This window comes from Thamnophis elegans, chromosome 16 (assembly GCF_009769535.1).
Source record: "Thamnophis elegans isolate rThaEle1 chromosome 16, rThaEle1.pri, whole genome shotgun sequence".
Lineage (NCBI taxonomy): Eukaryota > Metazoa > Chordata > Lepidosauria > Squamata > Colubridae > Thamnophis > Thamnophis elegans.
The window spans coordinates 25,225,929-25,246,445 of NC_045556.1; the positions used below are offsets into that span (position 1 = coordinate 25,225,929).

At 47.7% G+C, this 20,517-nt stretch overlaps 1 protein-coding gene across 2 annotated transcripts in view; it reads right to left on the bottom strand.

The window, feature by feature from the left end:
• The window catches only part of PPIP5K1 (diphosphoinositol pentakisphosphate kinase 1), a 56,069-nt gene that overhangs the window by 8,385 nt on the left and 27,167 nt on the right, over nt 1-20,517 (bottom strand). The window contains exons 16-27 of one of the 2 annotated variants that reach the window (XM_032233714.1): nt 11,874-11,995; nt 11,515-11,697; nt 8,194-8,335; nt 7,595-7,818; nt 7,370-7,497; nt 7,056-7,170; nt 6,603-6,710; nt 6,408-6,524; nt 5,882-6,046; nt 5,641-5,725; nt 3,320-3,442; nt 1,436-1,498 (exon numbers count right to left, since the gene is read on the bottom strand). In XM_032233714.1, the coding sequence (XP_032089605.1) occupies nt 1,436-1,498; nt 3,320-3,442; nt 5,641-5,725; nt 5,882-6,046; nt 6,408-6,524; nt 6,603-6,710; nt 7,056-7,170; nt 7,370-7,497; nt 7,595-7,818; nt 8,194-8,335; nt 11,515-11,697; nt 11,874-11,995 (1,575 nt within the window). The remainder of the gene's footprint in view (nt 1-1,435; nt 1,499-3,319; nt 3,443-5,640; nt 5,726-5,881; nt 6,047-6,407; nt 6,525-6,602; nt 6,711-7,055; nt 7,171-7,369; nt 7,498-7,594; nt 7,819-8,193; nt 8,336-11,514; nt 11,698-11,873; nt 11,996-20,517) is intronic. The other variant, XM_032233715.1, reaches the window with a different exon arrangement.

A 20,517-nucleotide genomic window follows, 5' to 3' on the forward strand; every position in this document is an offset into this window, starting at 1 on the left:
CTCCACAGGGCTCTTGCATGCGGCTGTTGAAGCCTCACAAAAGGTTCCCCCCTCCTTTTGGGCAAAATTTGAGTGGACCCATGTGGCACAGCCAACAGCTGAGAAAGGAAACCTGCTGTTCTTACAGCCAAAGAACAATTTTGGTGGTGAGCAGCATTTTTTCTTTTTTGACATAGAGAAAAATCTTCCCAGAGCTATCAGAAGCTCCACTTTACAACATAAAATGCGGGTTTCTGGACTGGGTTGTTCATGACCATTGTGGTGAGAATCTCATTCCTTTTGCTACAGTCTTTCACCCTCAGCATTTGCAGAAGGCTAAGGTTGCCAGGCACTTAATCTCAGATACATTCCAGAGAGTTGGTCATGCAAGGATTGAGATCTGGACGAGCTTTGAAACAAGGTGGAGGCGCTTCCAAGCACGGAGCCTCTGCCAGGCTTAGCGGGTGCTCTCACAAAGGAGGCCACCTTCCTTGCCCTTCTGAGAGATTGTCCAAACCTTTACACCCCAAAATTCAATTGTTACGTCCTTCAGGAATGTCAGAGAGACTTTGAAGTACCCAGATGACATCTCCAAGACACAGTGGCACACTTTTGTCATCTCCACATTTTGTGGAGACAACGTGGAGAACAAAAACTTGCAAACATGAGAAAGATTCCTCTACATGTTTCAGAGTAAGCCACCTGCCACCTTTCAACCCCTTATTTATAGCTTGGAAGCCCACTCTGATCATGACTGCTAAAAGGGAACCCCAATTTCAGAACAATGAGAACTATAGTAGAAGCCCTACTATAGTTGGGAACTCGGGGGGAGTTTCCCAAAGACAGCAAAGTCCTATTAAAACAGGAATGGAGTCTTCGCCTGGTCAAGAGCTCATTTAAAGGGGGAAGCTTTAAAAGGAGCTCTTGGACCAGGTGAAGACCCCATTCCTGCTCTGGGGAATGACCTTCTCCCACATCCTTTCCCCATCTGTGTTCTAGAAAAGTGCTTCTGTGCTAAGGCAAATGGCTTAAAGGTGAACAGGGTGGGTGGGTGTACACTTCGTTGGACTTTCGCAAGGCAGCAGATGTTTCCCCTCCTCAAAAGTCTCCTTCCAATTGAGCTCAAGCCCTGGTGACTTTGTCCATGGGTCAGTGGACATAATTTCTTAAAGAGGTGCAGAAGTCATTCAATTTCATTGTACACATGTTGTGCATTGACAATAAAGGTTTGATTTGATTTGAAGTGACCCAGGCCCTTAAGCCCACCCTTCATTGTGGTGACTAAGTGACCCTTCTCTCCTCCTTCTGAAAAGAGCAGTGCGGTTATTGTGAGGAAATACAAGACAACATTACACAAGACAACCAGTCACAAACATACAGCAAGAGATGAGGACACAAAATGTGCAGGACAGGGACAGCCGAGAGGGGAGAGTCTCAAATTAAGAAGCAAACGTACCATTAGTTGGATGCTTTGCAAATGACACAGAAAATCTCTTTATGGCTGGCATAGACAAGAGCTCTGGGGAAACAAGAAAAAACATCCCTTCAGTGCGGAGGGGCAGCTGGCCCCTGCCAAAGCTGCTGCTGGTGGGGAAACAAGGGAGGGACACAAAAGCGAAAAAGCTGGGCTAAGCTCACTGGATCCTCAAATTGTACTGAAAGGCAGGACAGTCTCTTCAGGACAGTATGGAGATCCAAGCCCAGCCTGAAGAAAAGAAGACAGGACAGAGCGAGCTCTGTTGGCATCTCTTCCTAGCCTCTTCAGGCACAAGGAAACAGGGTTAGCGGCCAGCCCTTCCCCACCAGCCAAGCTCAACCAGGGCTCTGCAATCCAAGACAGGCTGGAACGGGCCTTTGCAGACCAGTTACTGGCTGCATCCACTCCTCCTTAAAGCTCCTGAGCAGTTTTAAGGCTTATTTATAGGAGGTGGGATTAGTTTATGGTCTTATTGTGGTCAATTTATGGTTTGGTGTGTTATATGAACCCAGAAAGCGGATTAACTCAGTAGCCACTTAATACCAGCTATGCCAGGACTGCCTCGGTGTCCAATTGCTTCCTTCGGTCCTGTTCAAGGCAGCAATTCCACAACAAAATCTGGAGGACTCTCGCATCACCCCTGGCAACCTAAGAGCCACTTTTGGCATCAGAGGCCAGATTCCCCTGATGGCCCATCATCCACAACGTCTCCCAGACCTTCAGACTGACCACACGGTAGAGCTCTTGAAGTCTCCTCCAAAATTGTACTCTTTAGACTAACAACAGCCAACCCAAATGCAGACCGACTGGCACTTTGCTTGAAGAGGTTCAAGGCAGAAAGGAGCTGCAGAATCAGGGGAGGGGAGGGGTACAACTTTGGGTTTCTTTAGGCAGGAGACCACCTCCAGCTTTTTAATCAGGGAGGGGGCACTTCTTCTGGGCTGACCTCAGGGGACCTGGGCTCCTCTGTGACACACACACCCAGCCCTCCTCCCTGCTGGTTCCCAGAAGCCTTCAGGGACTGAAGTGGAGACGCCCCCGAGGCCATTTATACTGGAAGCACCAGGTTTCATTTATTACTTTATTCTTTTTATAAATATCTCAAGGCAGCAAATGTACTTAATGCTCTCCACCCCTCCCCTTTTCCCCTCAACAACAAACCTGTGGGGTGAGTTGGGCTGAGGTGGAGTGACTGGCCCAAAGTCATCCAGATGGCCTTCACACCTAAGGCAGGACTCAAACTCACCATCTCCTGGTTTCTAGGCCACCATCTGACCCACTAGGCCAAACTGTCTAAACTTTCTGACTGACCAAACTTTCTTGGACTATAGGACTTTTTATTAGTACTGGCAATTTATTTATATTAAGCCTGGTACTGAAATAGAGCGTATGCCATAGAGAATCAGGTCCAAATGAAGTGGCCTTCAGACGGAATAATAATTAAATATCTCTGAAGAATGTAATTCCTTGTCCTCCAATCATCCTCACCCCCCTTCTTTGAACTTGTTCTAGTTGCTGGATCCTTCTTCATAACTAACTAGGTTTTCATAACTAGGTGCTTCAAAAAGTTTTTACAGATGCAAGTTATCCTTGCAAATACGCATTGAGAAATTTCCCAAAGGCCTTGTATGGCCATGAGCCTCTTTGGGGGCCCTCTCAGCCGCCAATGCCCCCCAGTGACCTCCCACCTTGCCTCATTAGCTTCCAGCTGCCAGGCACAAGCAGCAGCCTCGGGGCAGAAGAGAGAGGCCAGTCCTTCCCCACATCTCCCTTGTGACTAGAAAGGGGCTCCAGCAACTCCCCCTAGCCTCCACGCCCAGGTGGACCCTGGTTCCCTGGCCCCAAATCAGAAGGCGCACCTACCATCTTTGTACAGAAAGCTGGAGACAAACTTTTTCCCATGGCTGCGTGCATAGTCCTGAAGATTTGGGGCACTGGAGGAGCCCCCCAGGACAGTGGTGCTGAAGAGCCTTGAGCACGGGGACCCTGGAAAGCAGAGCGGGAGCTGATCTCTTCACATCTCTTCCATTGCAAGAGATCCCATTGCGCCAGTGAGCAGAGTTCCCTCCCACTGGGCCAGAGGTAGTATTCAGCCAGTTCTGACAGGTTCTGGAGAACCGGTAGCGGAAATTTTGAGTAGTTCAAAGAACCGGTAAATAGGTTGTCCCCCCTTCTCTCCCCCCGCCCCCCGCTGCCTCCCCAACCTCCCAGCCGATCTTCTTTTGTTGCCCTGAACAGGAGAACGGAGCTGGAAAGGGATGGGGATTTTGCAGTATCCTTACCCTGCCACGCTCACAAAGCCACACCCACAAAACCACGCCCAAAGCCACACCCACAGAACCTGTAGTAAACAATTTTTTATCTGGCTTAGGAGTCTCTGGGTGCCTGCAAATTGGTCTTGGGCCATCTTTGCAGTTTTTGGGTTTGGCACTCAATCTTGAGGCCTGCCCCCCCCCCCCGGCCGGCAGGGAGGGGGAATCTCAGAAAGGAGAGACAAGGAAAGTCCCTTTCTTCTCTCTCCTTTCTGAGATGCCCCCCCTAGCCCCAGCCAGGCCCCAAGACTGAGTGCCAACCCAGCTTGTTCTGGTTTTGGGATTCTTCCCCCGCTTTGGGGGGCAAGATACGAAAACTCCCACACAGAGGGGGTCTGGATGGGGGCTAGATTGCCTGCTAGAGATTAGTATTGATTGCTGGTGACTGGTGTGTGTTTCAGCTGGGCTGTTTTCATCATCTGCCTGGGGCTGCTGCATTGTTCAAGGTGGGTAGGCACCTAAATTCTGTAACCAAAGAAGGACAGCGGCCTGGCACCAGCCGGACACATCCCAACCCAAATCTCTTCTTTCTGCAAAGCTGGACATTCTTGGGAAACCTGAGCCATCTCTTGGCACAAAACCCCAGGCTGGCCTTTTCCAGCAGGAAAGTAAAGAAGATGGGAGGACTGCCCAAAGGGCAGCATGTGCCAGGAAAAGTCCTTGGCTGCCAGTGGTCTCTGGCTTTCTTTTCCCCACTGAGTGGGAACTTCTGCCCTCCTCCCTCACCTGCATCCAAGAACATTCTCTGTCGCCAGGAAGCCTTTTCCAAAATCTCCACATCTAAAAATTTGATGGCATTTTCTGGAATCTTGAATTTCTATCTTGAAATCTCCTTGCAACCAATTGGCAGCCTTGTTGAGCGGGTTATTGGCCCTGGGTCTATCTGAGAGAACTAATCAAAAGCTCAGCTATCCCCATCCCCACACATCCTCCCCCCAGCCTCCTTGCAACCATCCTATGCTCCCTTAAGGAGGAGGGGGAGGATCATCTCCTTGGCCCTGAAGGAGGCCATCTCTCAGGCAGGATGGAAGGCAGAAAAGCAGTTATCAGCGTCACCTCCCAACGGGCTGGCTTGTGGCTGCTCAAAAATTCTCCTTGCGGTGATGGTTTCCTTCCATTGAATCTCTGGCATGCTAAAGCCCAGCAATATCCCTTCAATCCCCAACCCCTTCCAACAGTTCAGTTCTGGGCTCAGGCATGAGGAGAGCAGAGGTGGCTGTGGGCTTCATTGCTCCGCAAAAGATGGCCGCTTCCCCGAATGTGGAAGCGGCCCCTGCAGCCTTGGTGGCCGGTACTTGGGAAGACTAATCCTAAATAGCCCAGCAGCGCAAGCAGGCCAATGATGCCCAGCAGGGGCCAGAACCCTCAGCAGCCTTCCAAGGCAACCCAGCTAACGTGGCTCCTTCCCAGACAATCTGCAAATGCCAGATTGGGGGTTGAGTGTCACTGAGCACTTCAAGGGCCAAGGAGGCAGATCCCCTTCAAAGGAAAAGAAAGATCCTGCTCTCCCGTCAAGAAGTGATGCTGCTTCATCTTCAACTGAGAACATGCCTCTTCCTGAATTGGGACTATCACTAACTCCTCCTAACTCAGCCAATCTAACTCCAATCTTCACAGAAGGGAAGCTTCCTTGGTCTGAGGATGGACAAAACCACACAAAGCAAGCAGAGCAGACTTCCCCACAGTTCTCCCTCTTCCGCAGGAGCACCCCACCTGCTCAGCTGGATCAGAGCCTCATTGGAGGCTAACAGATGCTGAGCGGCTGCTTCTGCCTCCTGCATCTTGGCTCCCCCAGCTGCTCCAAGCTCCCCTCCCTACCTGTATGTCAGGCCAGTCTAAAAGGGAGCAAAAGGGGGGTTTCATGCCTCATACCCAAGCCACTTTGTTTCCCTTCTGATGAATGCCTGGCGTAGGAAAAGAGCCGGTACCCGCTGGATTTGGATGACTCGGACAGCACCTGCAGAAAGGAAATGTTTGTAAAGCCAAGAGAGCCAAAAGAGAGCAGCCCCCACTCTTCCAAGGAAAAGAGCACACACACACACCCAGAGCCGCCCCTGCCTAGGCTGCAGTTGAGATGCATTGCTCCCCCTCCTCTTCCAGCTCCCCCACTCACCTCCATGGAGCCAGCCTTGCGGTTCCGGATCAAGGGTGACCGGCGCTGGATGCAGACCGGCTCCGAAGGCTGCGGGGACCGGGCCTCCACCCTGTCTGTCTCATCGTTGCCCTTGGACTCCTCCAGGTCCTCTAGACTTCCCTGCTCTGGCTTTCTGACCTCCTTCTGTAAGAAAGCTGAGGTTGTGATGCTCCAAGCAGTGGGAACCTCTCTTTGGGCACGGAAGCTGCCTTGCTAACAGTGGGGAAGGAGAAGCAAGCTGGCTGGCTTTGGGCTGCCGAGATAGGAGAGCTCTCCTTCCTTGCTTTTGCAGCTTGGTTGCTTAATGCATTTGTGCCAAAGTTTTCTCTTTAAGAGGAAAAGAGAGATAGAAGTATTGTTAGAGTAACAAGAAAAGGTTGCAGCTGTTTCTCTGTTACTCTTGCTGCTGCAGGAACAGCCTGACACCCTGTGTATGACATGAAACACCCTGCTTTGGCATCCAGCTGCCCTCCAAAGAGAGGAGGTTCCCTGGATACAAGCTCACCTCTGCAGAGGCTGGGCGGAAGCCGCATCCCGCTGGGGCACTGCCTTCCTCCTCGCAGCCTTTCACTCCGGGACTGAAGTGCAGCTCCACATGGAACCTCTCCTTGGATGATGGGTCCTGCAGAGGCCAGCCACACAGTGGATGAGACGGGCCCAAGTGCTCAGCTGGCTCAGCTCTGGTTGGCCCCGCCCTCACCTTGTTGTTGTCCTCATACAACATGATGACAATCTGGGTCATGTAGTTCAGCTCTGAAATGGCTCCCAAGTAGTCCATGGCCCTCTTCCACTGGGCGTCCTTTGAGGCCTAGCATGGAAAGGAGTGGCAGAGGGAGGCCGGACTGAAGTCCCTGAGTAAGGGGGCCTCAGGGAGTTGCTGCTGCATTCCCTCCCCTCCTGGCTGGCCTCAGGCAAAGATAACTCCCCTTCCTTCTGCAGCCCCACAAGACTCCAAAGCCCATAATGCTGCCAGCTGCCCCTCAGGAGGCCAGGACCAAAAGGAGGCTGATTAAAGAACAGCCATCTCTGGCACAAGTGAAACAGGAGGGCTCTGCACTCAGAAGCCTCTGTCAGCTGAGAAATGGAGGCAAAGCTCTGAGCAACATCCTGAACATGGCACCCTGAAGTGTCCTGGTGGTTGCTCCCAGCTTACATCTAGCAGGCCTCCATAGCGGAAGATGCTAAGTAGGGAATGGACGTGGCTCTCACTGGTGAAGTACAAACGTGTCCGGACATGACGCCCTGGAGACAGGACTCCCCTGGAATACCTGCAAGCAGACCAGCCAGGCAGCAAGAGTCACCCTGCTGGGCAGGCAGGGCTGGGTCACAAAGGCCCCCAAGGCCTCCTATGCAAGCCCAGGAGCCGGGGAAGGACCACAGGGCATCATCAGCTGGCTTCCTGTAGTCAGACAACCCAGCCCAAGCCCACCCTGTCAGGGGCAAATTGGGCATCTGCCTATATCTTACAAGGGGTGCAGCTTGTTGACAGACTCATCCTCGTGGGTTCGCTGCAGGTCCAGCTGAATCTTCTTGATGAGAGGCAGGCAAAAGCCCACCGCAATCTCCAGCTTCTCCTGTTGGCTGATGCCGTACTCCTGCAAAAGGTCAGGGTGTTTGCAGGGCAGCCTCAACACAACACAGCCTGACTGGAGTGGCTTGGCAGCAGGGGAGCGAGGCTTGCCCCATCCATACCTGGGGGATGACAATATCCGCCAGCGCCTTAGAGAGCCGGAGCAGCTCATGGGTGCCTTCCAGCTGCAGGCCAGCATTGTGCTGTATGTCGTACTTGACACAGTCGTAGATGTCGGGGATCTTGCTGATATCGTAACGCCGGTTCTTCAGTCGGAAGTCTTGCTCCAGCTTCCTCCAGCGTTGCAGCATCAGCTCCAGGGTCTCACTGTGGTACAGCTGCAAGTCTGCCAAGCCAGAACAAACCATCAGTGCCACATGAAGGGACAGATCAGCTGAACTCTGGATGGCAGACCAGCTGTTTCTTACAACGCCAGGATGTCTGCAAGCACAAAAAATTCTGCTGCTCAAAGACCACGTTTGGCTTTTAGAATCCAGAAAAGCTGGGGGAGCCGAAGAGCAAACTCCCTTTGGGTGGAGGAGCCTCCTAACCCCTGGGCCTCTTTCACACACTCCAGGACTTTGCCCCTTGGTCCCAAAACTCTTCAAGAGTTTTTTTAGAAAAGCAACAAAGATCCACCATCTCAGAAGCAGCCCACTATGGCACAAGCCATGTCCATGCAACTCCCACTTTTCTCTGCTACAAAGGGAATGACTCATACCAGCAGACTTGGGGTCCTCCAGACGTTTCTGGATCTGGGAAGTGAGGTTCTCAATCAGCTTAAAGACTTGTTCACAGGTCTCCACTGGATTCCCAATGATCCTCATGGACTTGATGAGCGAAGTACTGCCTGTTGGCGCCAGCTGGGGAGAAATCAGAGGAAAAGGTCAATGGTGCCCATGAGGGACCAACCAGGCTGCTGACCAGATTTGGACCAACTGCCTCCACCATGCTCAGCTGGGATTTCTGGAGTTGAAAGCAGAAGCCATTGGGAAATGTATATCTCAGACCTGGAAGCCATATTTATTCTGTCTTGAGGAATGCTTGCCTATTGAGTTCCTTTGCTCCAGCAAGAATCCTGTCTGCGCATGAAGCCAAAATCCCTGATTGGAGATGCCAAGTGTTAGCAAGATTTGAAAATAATGGCTATAATCCAATTGGCTTGAATTACAGTAATAAGAATATATAACATAATATCACAGGGTTGGAAGGGACCTGGGAGGTCCCCTAGTCCAACCCCTTGCTCAAGCAGACAACCTGCCCAGTCTATTCTTGAAAACATCCAGCCATGGAAAACCCACAACTCCAGCAGGCAAGCTGTGTTATTGATTCAATCAATAATCATTAATTAAATGTGCAACTATTGCCATTCACAAAGGTTACTCCTATGTCAACTTTACAAACTGCATGTATTTGCACACTTCTACTTTCTTCAAAGGGTTTATATACCCTTATTACATTATTCTAACTGGATGCCAGTGAAGAGATGCCCAACCTATTTATGATAAAGGTTCATTTCTGATAGATTTTAAGATAAGCAAGGAATCATATGTAGTCCTAACAGTCCCTGTGATACTCGCTCTCTCCAGCGCCATTGACACTTTTATAGAGCTCTTCTCATTCCTGAATGCCTTTCCCTGAATTGTTGCTATTCACTTGTGATAACTCCGTTATCACAATCAGAATTATTTCCTTTTTTATTCTTTCACACCCATTAAAGAGGCAATGTCAGGAGACATTCAAATGTTGCAGAGAAATGGTTACTTCTCAACAGGCTTAGATTTGGCAATGCTGTCCATCTTGTGTAGCTGAGCTAGATCCAGGTGATGGTGAACCAAAACCGTATTTATTTTGGGATATCACGCCTTAGAAACCTGCTGCAAGACCTCACTAGATGGATTCTCTCTTAAAGGGCTCTAAACCCCTGGGGGATAGTACAGTATGGCAAAGTCTACAGTGTTCCCTCCTCAAGTGAGGCCTTCTTTTTCTTCTTGGAAAAATGAGCTTTAGCAGCAGGAGATTTTGGATCTGGCTGGCTGCCCTCCTCTTTCTTGTCTCCTCCAGAAAAGCTGTATATAAAACTGCAGCCTTTAATAAAACCACCAACAATAGAAAAATACTCCTTGTAAAAATACATTAAGCAGGATTCATTTCCAAAAAGGCAAGGATAAGAGGGCCTCATAGTAAGTTAGATTTCTAGTGGCTTAATGTACACCTCTGTGCAGTTTCCTTGGCAACCACACCGTAGTGGATGGCTTTGGCCTTCTGCTAGGATCAATGTTTGATTTCCATGTTTAGGGGCAGCGTGGGGCCTCAGCGGTTGAGACGCTGGGCTTGTCAGCTGGAAAGCTGACAGCCCAGACCACACCATAGGGTGAGCTCCAGCTCCTGCCAACCTAGCCGTTTGAAAGCTTGCAAATGCGAGTAGATAAATTGGTACTGCTTTGGGGAGAAGTTAACAGCATTTCATATTTTCATGCAGGCCACATGATCACAGAAGCACCTTTGGACAACGCTAGCTCCCTTGGCTAAGAAACGGAGATGAGCTCCACCCCCTTGAGTTGGAAACAACTAGACAGGGGAAATCTTTAAAGCTTTTTCAGCACAGCCTGGCAATCTCCCATCAAAGTCAGTCCAAGGCTACTGCAGCCATCTGCTGAGACGGCCCTGCAGATGTCTGAGAAGGAAGCTGCCTTGGCTGGCTGGCTGGAAGCAACAGAGGAGCCAGCAAAGCACCAATCCAGAATTTTGCACATGACTGGACAGCACAGAGGGACACCACATTCCACCTTGAGCCTTTGGATCAAAGGGGAATCTCCCGTTGAAGTCCATCAGGCAGGAAAGGGACACCATGTAATTCCAAACACATTCTGCCTCAGCATTACCTCGTATCCAGTGTTGCAAGAAAATCCAAATGGTTGCACTCTATAACTCTCTCTCCCAGCAAAGATAAGAAATCAGAGCAATCAAGTCTACTTCTATACCAGGGTGTCAAACTCAAGGCCTGGGAGCCGGATCTGGTCCATGGGTACTTAGATCTGGCTGACCTGGAAACAGCAAAGGGCCAGACCGCAGTGCCTCTGCCAGCGAAAACAGAACTTCGGAGGGCTGCATGCGACCCCCCCAAGCTCTGTTTTCACTGGCAGAGGGTTGCAAGAGGTCATTCCAACCAAAAACAGAGCTCAGGAGCCCATTTTCACCGGCAGAGCGCTTGGGCTGCCACAGGTGCCCTCAAACACAAGTGACGTTGAGCTGGCCATGCCCACCCTGGCCACACACACCCCAGACCACCACCACCACCACCCCGAGGTCAAACACAAGCCTGATGTGGCCCTCAATGAAATCGAGTTTGACACCCGTATTCTAAAGGATATCCCAAAGAAAATAAACAAAAATGCATCTAAAGAATATGGTTTTTTCCATGTGGCTGAACAGGCATCCTGCCTAGGGAAAGGGTTTTTGGAGTTGGGTGACTGCAGCCCAGCCCTCAGACTCCAGGCCCTCTCAGTGCCCGATTCCCCTGGTTAAATTGGGCCTCCTGAAGCTTTATAGCTGTGACCAGTCAGAGCTTAGGAAAAAGGCTGCGGCCTTCACCACCACCCTAAGCTCCTCATCTTCATCTTGAGAGCGGATGAACCGAATCAGGCCAAGGCCTCTTGCCTGCCAGAGCCCTTTCTTGGTGGCCAGAAAAGACCTTTGCAATTCTTTGAACAGCAACCTTGCGAAGGTCTTAGCAGGGACACTTCCAACCATTCCTCTAGCAGCTGGTACTCTTTTGCGCACCCACAGCGGGACTAAAACGTCTGCTACAGAACAGAGCTGCCATGCCCCAGTTGCCACAGAGCACAAAGGCCTTGGCACTGTCCTGTTCAGAGAACTTTCCTTCAGCCAGAGCAGCAGCAAAAGGCCATAGCAGCCCGATGAAACAAACTTTGGCTGCCTTTCTGGCTGCTACTAAAGTTTGGGACTTTTCAGCCATTTTTCTAGAATAGGGGTGCCTACGAAAGCCTTTCTCAAGGCCAAAGAAATGCACCTCCATCACCTTCTCATAGTCCTCTGTGCAAAATGAGACGTCTTTCTGCATAATCTCCCGCAGACGAGCCTTCACCCGGTGCTGGCAGCTGCTGAGGGAGTCACTGTCGCTATCCAGCAGACCGTTCATGTTGGCGCTCTTCACCATTTGCACTAGGATGGGCGTCAGCTCCCCCTCCAGAGCAAGGAGGCCCTGTGGGAAGACACAGCTTAAGACTCTCCTCCCGCCCTCTCCACACTGCAAAGGAAGCCCCTGCAAGGCCCCTGCTCTAGCCAGGCAGAGGGCTGAGGAGACACTGAGGGTGAGGAAGAGACCCAAGCCCTCCTACAGCTTCTGCTGGCCTGACTGGAACTCCCCCTCCCAGGAACCTTTGCAAATGCTGCCGCTGTCATCTGGACTCTGCCCTCATCGGAGGCGTAGATCTTGAGATCGTGGCGGTACGTGCTGTGCAGTCGAAGGAGGCCACAGCCTGGAAAACCAGCATAGTCTCCTGGGCAGGAAAGAGAAACCCAGTGGCCGTTCCAGACATATGGGCATTTTATTTTTGTAGTGCCCTCTTTAAAGGGCAGAAAGTCCACTGAGTGGGCAGAGTTGCCAGGGCTGCAGGTCAGAGACAGGATCTCTGTTACATATGTAAATAAAGACTGAAGCCTTGGGCAGAGGCTTCACTCTGGTCTGGCTCTTAAATAGAAATTACCAAACTGTGAGCCCATTGGTCAATTTGATTGGCGGGAAAATAAAGAAATCTCAGTGACTGGGCTGCCTGACAGCTCCCTTTAAAAGATGGAGATGTTGGAGAACCTGTTCAATGTACTGGTCTACTACCGTGTTTCCCCGAAAATACGACATGTCCTGATAATAAGGCCATGCCACATTTTTCTGGTGGGCTACCTAGCAGTATCCCGAAGGTGCCAAGCCACAGGAACGGGGAGGGGGGGCAAAGGTGATCATGTTGCTTGGTGCCTTCGGGATACCGCTAGGTTGGTGAGCGGCACTGTGCCCAGCTGAAGAGGGGGGTTGCCAGGCAGCTGCTCTCTTGCGAGCAGGCTCCCAAAGAGCCGGGCACAGCAGCCACCTGGCAACCCCCCTTTCCAGTCGGGCACAGCACCATTCACTGACCTAGGAGTATCGCCAATCTGCGTGAGTGCCTATTCGCCGCCACCCAGCTCTCGTGGCTGGGCGCCTTCGAAATGCCAGTGAATGGCGCTCTGCACAGATGGAGAAGGTGCTTGCTCGAGCGGTTGTTCTGCTCCCGCTTGCGCACCTCCCAGCCTCATGATGCCCTGGCCCAGCTCTCCCTGCAGAGCCAGGGCACCTCCGCTGTCACCGCCAGCACCAGCGCCATCCCAGCATGGCTTTTTCGGCAGCTTCCAAACTGAGTCTTCCAGCAGTGGCAGCTGTGGGCGTATGCACTATGGTTGTGGGCTGGCTGTAGGTAGAGCATATAACCATAGAGCGTACGCCCAGAGCAGCCACTGCCAGATGACTCGGTTTGGAAGCCACTGAAAAAGCCATGCTGGGGTGGCGCTAGTGCTGGCGGCAGCAACGGAGGTGCCCTGGCTTTGCAGGGAGAATTGGGCCAGGGCATTGTGAGTCTGGGAGGCGCGTGAGTGAGAGCGGAACAGCCGCTCGCGCAGTCCCCTCTCCAGCCATGCAGAGCGCCAGTCACTGGCGTTTTGAAGGCGCCAAGTCACGAGAGCTGGGCAGGGGCCAACAGGCTTGGCGATACCCCTAGGTCAGTAAATGGCGCTGTGCCCGGTTGGAAAGTGGGTTTGCCGGGTGGTGCTCTTGAGCGTGGTCGCTTCATGGCTGTTGTGTTGCACTGCTGCGACAGCCATTTGCTCATGAGGCTGTGCCCGGCTCTTTGGGAGCCCACTCGCAAGAGAGCAGCCGCCCGGCAACCCCAAAACAATAAACCCTCCCCTCATAATAAGGCTCAAGCCATATTTTGTGTGTAAAAAGAAAATAAGATCCTGTCTTATTTTCGGGGAAACACGGTAAATAAAGAGCTATGCTACTCCTGTCTCTTCATTCAGCCCTAACTTAACACTGGTGTTACAAAAAAGGACAAAGGACAAAGGAGCTGAATTGACCAGGGCACCCACGTCATATCGATCATCATCGCAGAAGTGAAACACTGCATCGGCACCAAGATGACCACACAATACTCCACCATTCAACCCAGCCAAAGAGAGTTGGAAGAAATATATGTTCCAATTCCAGGGTTTCCTGGAAACCAACAGAGGCACTTTAAAAACAAAACAACGGGAAAGCTCCAGGACCAGATGGACTACCGGTGGAATTTTACAGAACATTTGAAGAAATACTGACCTTCCCACTCCTACAAGTCATGAATGAAGTGATGTCTGAGAGCAAAATACCGAAGTCATGGTCAGAAGCGTATATCACACTACTACCCAAGGAAGAGACTGATCTAACACAAATCAAGAATTATAGATCAATCTCCTTATTAAATTCAGACTACAAGCTATTTGCATCTATACTTGCTGAGAGACTTAAAAAATATTTAAATGGCTTCATCCACTCAGATCAAAATGGCTTCTTACCTAAAAGACAAATTAAAGACAATATGAGAATGATTTTGAATACTTTGGAATACTATGAGGCCCATCCTGAAAAGCAAATGGCACTGATGTTCCTCGATGTGCAGGAGGCCTTTGACAATGTGAATTGGCAATTTATGTTTTTGCAACTAGAGCAGATGAATTTTGGCAAGAAATTCACTCAAAGTATACGAATGATATATCAGAAACAAGCAGCAAAGATAATGGTAAATGGAGAACTAACAGATCCGATTGAAATAAAGAGAGGTACGAGACAAGGCTGCCCACTATCACCACTACTTTTTGTCCTAACACTAGAGGTCTTAAACAGAAAGATCAGAGAAGAAGAAATAAGAAGAATGAAAATTAAGAGAGAAGAGTATAAATTACAAGCGTTTGCAGATGACTTAGTTTTTATTCTTGAAGATCCATTAGAAACAGCACCCAAATTGCTAGAAAGAATAGAGGAATATGGAGAAGTAGCAGGCTTGAAAATAAATAAAGATAAAACAAAGATCATGACGAAGAATATCCCAGCAACACAAAAGGAAGAGCTGTCAGAAATGTTGCAGATTCAAAATACAAGTAAGGTTAAATATTTGGGGATATACGTATCACCTAGATGTAGCACTCTTAAAGAGGATAACTATACCAGACTAAAACGACAAATAGCAATTGATTTGGAGAAATGGGAAAATTTGCACTTATCAATGATGGGAAGAATTTCTACAATTAAAATGAACATTCTACCTAGAATTCTATACCTGTTTCAGACAATCCCAATCAGATTGGGTAAGGACTTTTTTCAAGATCTAAATAAAATAGTTTTGAAATTTATTTGGCAAGGGGAAAAAACTAGAATAAAACTTAAATTATTACAAGGTGCTAGATCTAGAGGAGGATTTGGGCTACCTGATTGGGAGCTATACTATCAGGCAACAAACTTGATGTGGATTAAGGAATGGATATCATTAAAAAACTCTAGATTATTGAATGTAGAAGGTCACGACTTATTGTTGGGATGGCATGCTTTCTTATGGTATAAGGGAACTAAATCACATGATTACTTTAGAAGACATTATATAAGGGAGGCGTTGTTGTTAAACAGGGAAAAGGTTAAAAGATTACACTATTTGAAAATTCCAGTCTGGATATCAACAATTGAAGCATTTTCATATCCAATAATATATAAAAAGGAACAAACAGTTAGATATATAGAATTATTGAATACAGAGGGTGAGCTCAAATCTATTCAAGAGTTGAAACAAGAAGGGACGGAAATGAACTGGTATTCATATGTACAGATACAATCTAGATATAATGAAGATAGAAAAACTAAAGGTCTTTATAATAAAATGACTGAATTAGACAAAATTTTAACAGGCACTGATGAAAAAGTAATTAAAAAACTATATGGATATTTATTGGAGTTTAAATTACATGAAGAACAAGTTAAAGAAACTATGATAGCCTGGGGAAAAAACTTTAGGTATGGGATTGACTTAGAGAATTGGCAGAAATTGTGGTCTCAAAATTACAAAATGACAATGTCTACTGCATATAGAGAAAACTTGTATAAGATGTTTTACAGGTGGCACCTACCCCCGACCAGAATCGCAAGAATGTTCAAGAATAAATCAGAAAAGTGTTGGAAATGTCACCAGATACCTGGTTCATACTACCACATGTGGTGGACTTGCACTGAAGCTAAAAGATACTGGACTAAAATCCACATGTGGTTGGAGAAAATGACACACAAACAAATAGACTTTAAACCAGAGGTCTTTTTATTGGGGATCATACCAGAAATCTACAACAAAGACTTAAAATATCTGATTGTAAATGTGTTAACAGCAGCCAGAATTGTATTTGCAAAAAACTGGAAAAACGAAACAATACCAAAACAGGAAGAAGTTATCCGAAAAATAATGGACTGTGCTGAAATGAGTAAATTGACATTTGAAATTAGAGAGCAAGAGGATGAATAATTTTATAAGATATGGGATTTGTTTTATCGGTGGCTAGGGGAAGAAAAAAACTTTGGAAATGAAAAATGATATACTTATGCTTTAATTGAAGAAAGTGAATGATGATATAATTATGTTGTGAAATAATCTAATAATGACACAATGAAGAATTAATATAAGGTCTGGTGATATAATGTATAAGGTTAAGAACTTATTATAATGGTATTTTGCTGCTGATAAGCAATTCTAATAAGGGAACAAATGAAAACTGGTATATATAGGCAGCGATGTTTTGTTGAAAAATGAAGGAATAAGATCTCTGTTTGAAGGTATGAAATGCAAGGTTAACAATGAATATAAGTATACTTTCTGGGGAAAAATAATGCTAATGTTAACTGAATATATATTGTAGAATGAAAATGAGACCTTTAGTTATATTAGATGAAACATTTGAGATGGTAAATATTATTTGAAGATGCAGATCTTAAAACACTTGCAACCAAACGACATGCTGCATGTGATGATGGTTTTTTTTTTGTGTGTGTGTTTTTTCCCTTTTTCTTTTTTTCTTTTTTTTTAACCCTAGGTTATTGTGGCATCTATTAAATATATAACAGATAGATATGGGGTGTGTGTATGGGGGGAAATGTAGTAGGGATGGATTGCTACAGGCAGGGGAGTAAGAAACGATACGAAACCAAAATCTATTAAATGAAACAACGAATGTATAAGAATGATAAAGGTTAAGGCATCTGTAATCAAATGACATACTGTATGGGATGATGGGTTTTGTTTTCTTTTTTTTGTGTGTGGTTTTTCCCCCCCTTTTTTTTCTTTTCCCTCTGCCTTTCTTTTTCTATTGTTATGTGATTATGTTGTCTATGTAACAAAAATAATAATAATAATTAAAAAAAAGAAAATAAGATCCTGTCTTATTTTCGGGGAAACACGATAAATAAAGAGCTATGCTACTCCTGTCTCTTCATTCAGCCCTAACTTAACACTGGCGTTACAAAAAGGACAAAGGACAAAGGAGCTGAATTGACCAGGGCACCCACGTCACATCGATCATCATCGCAGAAGTGAAACACTGCATCGGCACCAAGATGACCACACAATACTCCACCATTCAACCCAGCCAAAGAGAGTTGGAAGAAATATATGTTCCAATTCCAGTGTTTCCTGAAAACCAACGATCTAGTAGATCTATTCGACACTAGTGTCAGCCTCTGCTTTGCTTACTTGCTATCGGCTGTCATAGAAACGGGGAGGGTGAGGGCATGGTATTTGGGATGAGAATAAATGGTACTGAAGGTGATATGGCAAAGGGAGTTTTCTTCTCACCATCTTCTGCGCACGTTGATGGCTGGTGTTTGGACCTGGGCAAGGCCAACCGTCCTGCATACCAATGTAATGATGTTGTCTGGAGATGCAACCCACATGACACCTTAGTGAGTTGTAGATTGGACACTGGGGTGGGGGTCATTGGAGGGAGGGGGTTGGGTAATTGTTTGATATGTATGTGTTCGCACCTTTCTGGCTCAGATCTTGCTTTACTTTCGCAGCTATCTTTTCATAACCAGTAAAAGTACTTTTTAATTCCACAATGGAGTTGGGAGTTTTCTTTCTTGGTTACTGAAGGAGGCTCGCCTGACATTAAGCAAAATCTCACTTCGCACTCATCCCGGAGCTAACACCTTCCGAGGGGAGCGCACTCAAAACTAAAACCCACCAAAGAAATGTCCAATCCATGCAATGACCAGGAGGACATGGGGGCTGCCAGATTTTTATGCCCCTTGGAAATGGAATGGATCACTGAACTGAACTTAGAGGAAAGATCTGTTCGTCCCCGGTGGTCACTGGGAGTGGGGCAGAGGAGTGATCCTGAGGAGATTCTGGCCAGAGTTACCACCAGCTGACATCAGCGACCTGAGGCTGCCTGGTAGGAAGCCGAACAAGAGGACCTCATGATGTCCCTGCTATGAAATTTTTTCAAGAGGCATGGAAGAAACGCTGTTTCTGTGAGAGCCGTGCTGAGGGAGAAGCTGATTTTGCTGATCAAGAAGAGAGACGGGCGGAGGACCTGTCTAACCCGGGGGGGGGGGGCTGGGGGCAGACAGCAGAGCTGATCAGGATGGGAGAGCCCTAGCTGCAGCAGCAGCAGCTGCCTGAGTCCCTCCAAGGGGAGAGGGGTCCCCTGCAGACGCCGAATACCAAAAGTTCCTGCCCTTGATGTGAAATTCAGAGGAGACCCAAAGAGCTGGGATTTTTCCTGGTCCAGGTCTGGAATTGTATGTCACAGTATGAGGAGGATTTTCCTAATGAAGAAGCCAAGGTGAGAGCTGTTACCATAGCATTGGAGAACAAAGCGGCAGCCTGGATGGTCGCTTTGCATAATGATGACTCCCCCTTGCTGAGGAACTATAATGTATTTATGGCTGCCCTGAAGAAGCACTTTGATGACCCTCTAGCTGAGTCTAAGGCGAGAACTAGGATAAAGACTCTTACTCAGGGAAGAAGTCCAGTGGCTGAGTCCAAGAATTTTGTGAGTTGTCTGTGTGTATGTGGGATTGGTCCGAGGCAGCTTTAATGGACAGTTTTATGGATGGTCTGAATGATGATATATACCAGAACTGTGTGAATTGAGGAGCCCCACACAATCTGCAATGCTGGTATGAGATAGCAGTTGATGCCGAAATCGACCTAGCCAGGAATAAACACCAGGGAGGTGGTGATAAAGACAAAGATGACAACTAGGAAGAAGGCACTTTTCCTGAGTTATTGTGGACCTGAAGGCCTCGATATGGCTGAAGCGCTGTCTGAACCAGCTGATTTACAGACGGTACCGTGGCGAACACTCCAGGAATTACTCCGGACACATTACACACCCATAACCTCAACTATGGTGAGCAAACATGGTTTTTACCACAGACACCAAGAGGAAGATGAGAAGATTAATCAGTACGTTGCTGCACTGTGGAAAACAGCAGTTCGATGCAAATTTAGTCATATAAAAGAAACCATTCTTGATAGGGTTGCGACCTCAATCTATATAGGAGGCTATTGTGAAAGCCTAATCTTACATTTAAAGCAGTGTTAGAAGAAGCCAGAGCAGCGGAAGCAGCAATCCAAAAAACAGGAAACTCAAACGTGCTGCAAAGAGCAGCGACCGTGTATCAGGAGAGCTGGGAGTACAAAGACTACACAGATGAAGAACAGGAGGTTTATTGCCTACATGCCAAACGGAAGGAAAGGGAGCCCAAGATGCACGGAAGACTGCCATTTTGTGCTGGTTGCGGAGGAAATCATTCCAGAGCAAGCTCCCGATTCCTGGACGCAATTTATCAGAGCAGAAAGGACACATTGCAAAACCAGCCAGCCATGTACCGGACATGGCAGCCAGCATAACAGTCAGAAGAACGAACAGAATTCCGATGAGCAAAATTCCCAAAGAACAATAAAGGACAGAACCAAGCTGCAGAGGGAAACGAAATACACCAAATAATTATAAGGCACTCCGAAACATACAGTTAAAAAAAAAATCCATGTCTTACCCAAGACTGTACTGGAGCAGAGAAAGTGAATGGAGTGTCATCTGGGTGAGAAAATATTTTTTGTTGGAAGTTGACTGCAGAAATCCAAGGGGGAAGCATATTTAAAGCTATTTGTTGAAGCAGCAAACGGGCACAGGAAAAATACCGGAGAATTGAAAGAGGAAAAAAATCTGTATTTTTAATAATAATAATAATAATAATAATAATAAATAGAAATATGGTTTCTCAAAATTAAAAGACGTGGTACAGAGCAGTGACGTGCGGTGAGGTTTATGGCTGGTGAGGCACTGACACAGTGGTGGGTTTAAATTTTTTTTAGACTTGTGGACTTTAACTCCCAGAATTCCACAGCCAGGCATGCTCAGTTCGGATTTAAAGCAACAGCAATTGTTTTTCTCCTTTGCGAAAGAAGTTTCCTTCTTTCTTTTTCTTCTCCCTTCCCCTCCTTCCTCCCTCTCTCCCTCCCTCCTCCCTCTCTCAAACACACACACACACACATAGAAAAGTTGGATTGGACTATCTCTCCTACCCCCTTCCCTCTCTCACTCACTCTTTCTCAAACAAACCCAAACATAAAGTTGGATTGGAGGGAGAGCACCAGCGAGGAGACGACAGGAGGCGGCAGGAAGCCAGTCAAAGAGCCATACCAGAGCACGCATACTTTCCCCCAGCCCCGGAAGAATCCAGCCCAGCTTCACTGATTATAGGTTTGAAAAGGCAATGTAGCTCTGCCTGAAATCAAACTACACTTGGGGAGGGAGAGCACAAGCGAGCCAGGGTCCTTCCCTCCAGCCTTTCCCCAAAGCCTCGCACCAGAATTCCTCCTACTTGAGAGACCGCCTTCTGCCAATTACCTCCCTGCGACCAATTAGATCTCATAGACTAGGCCTCCTCAGAGTTCCATCTGCCAGTCAGTGCCGACTGGCA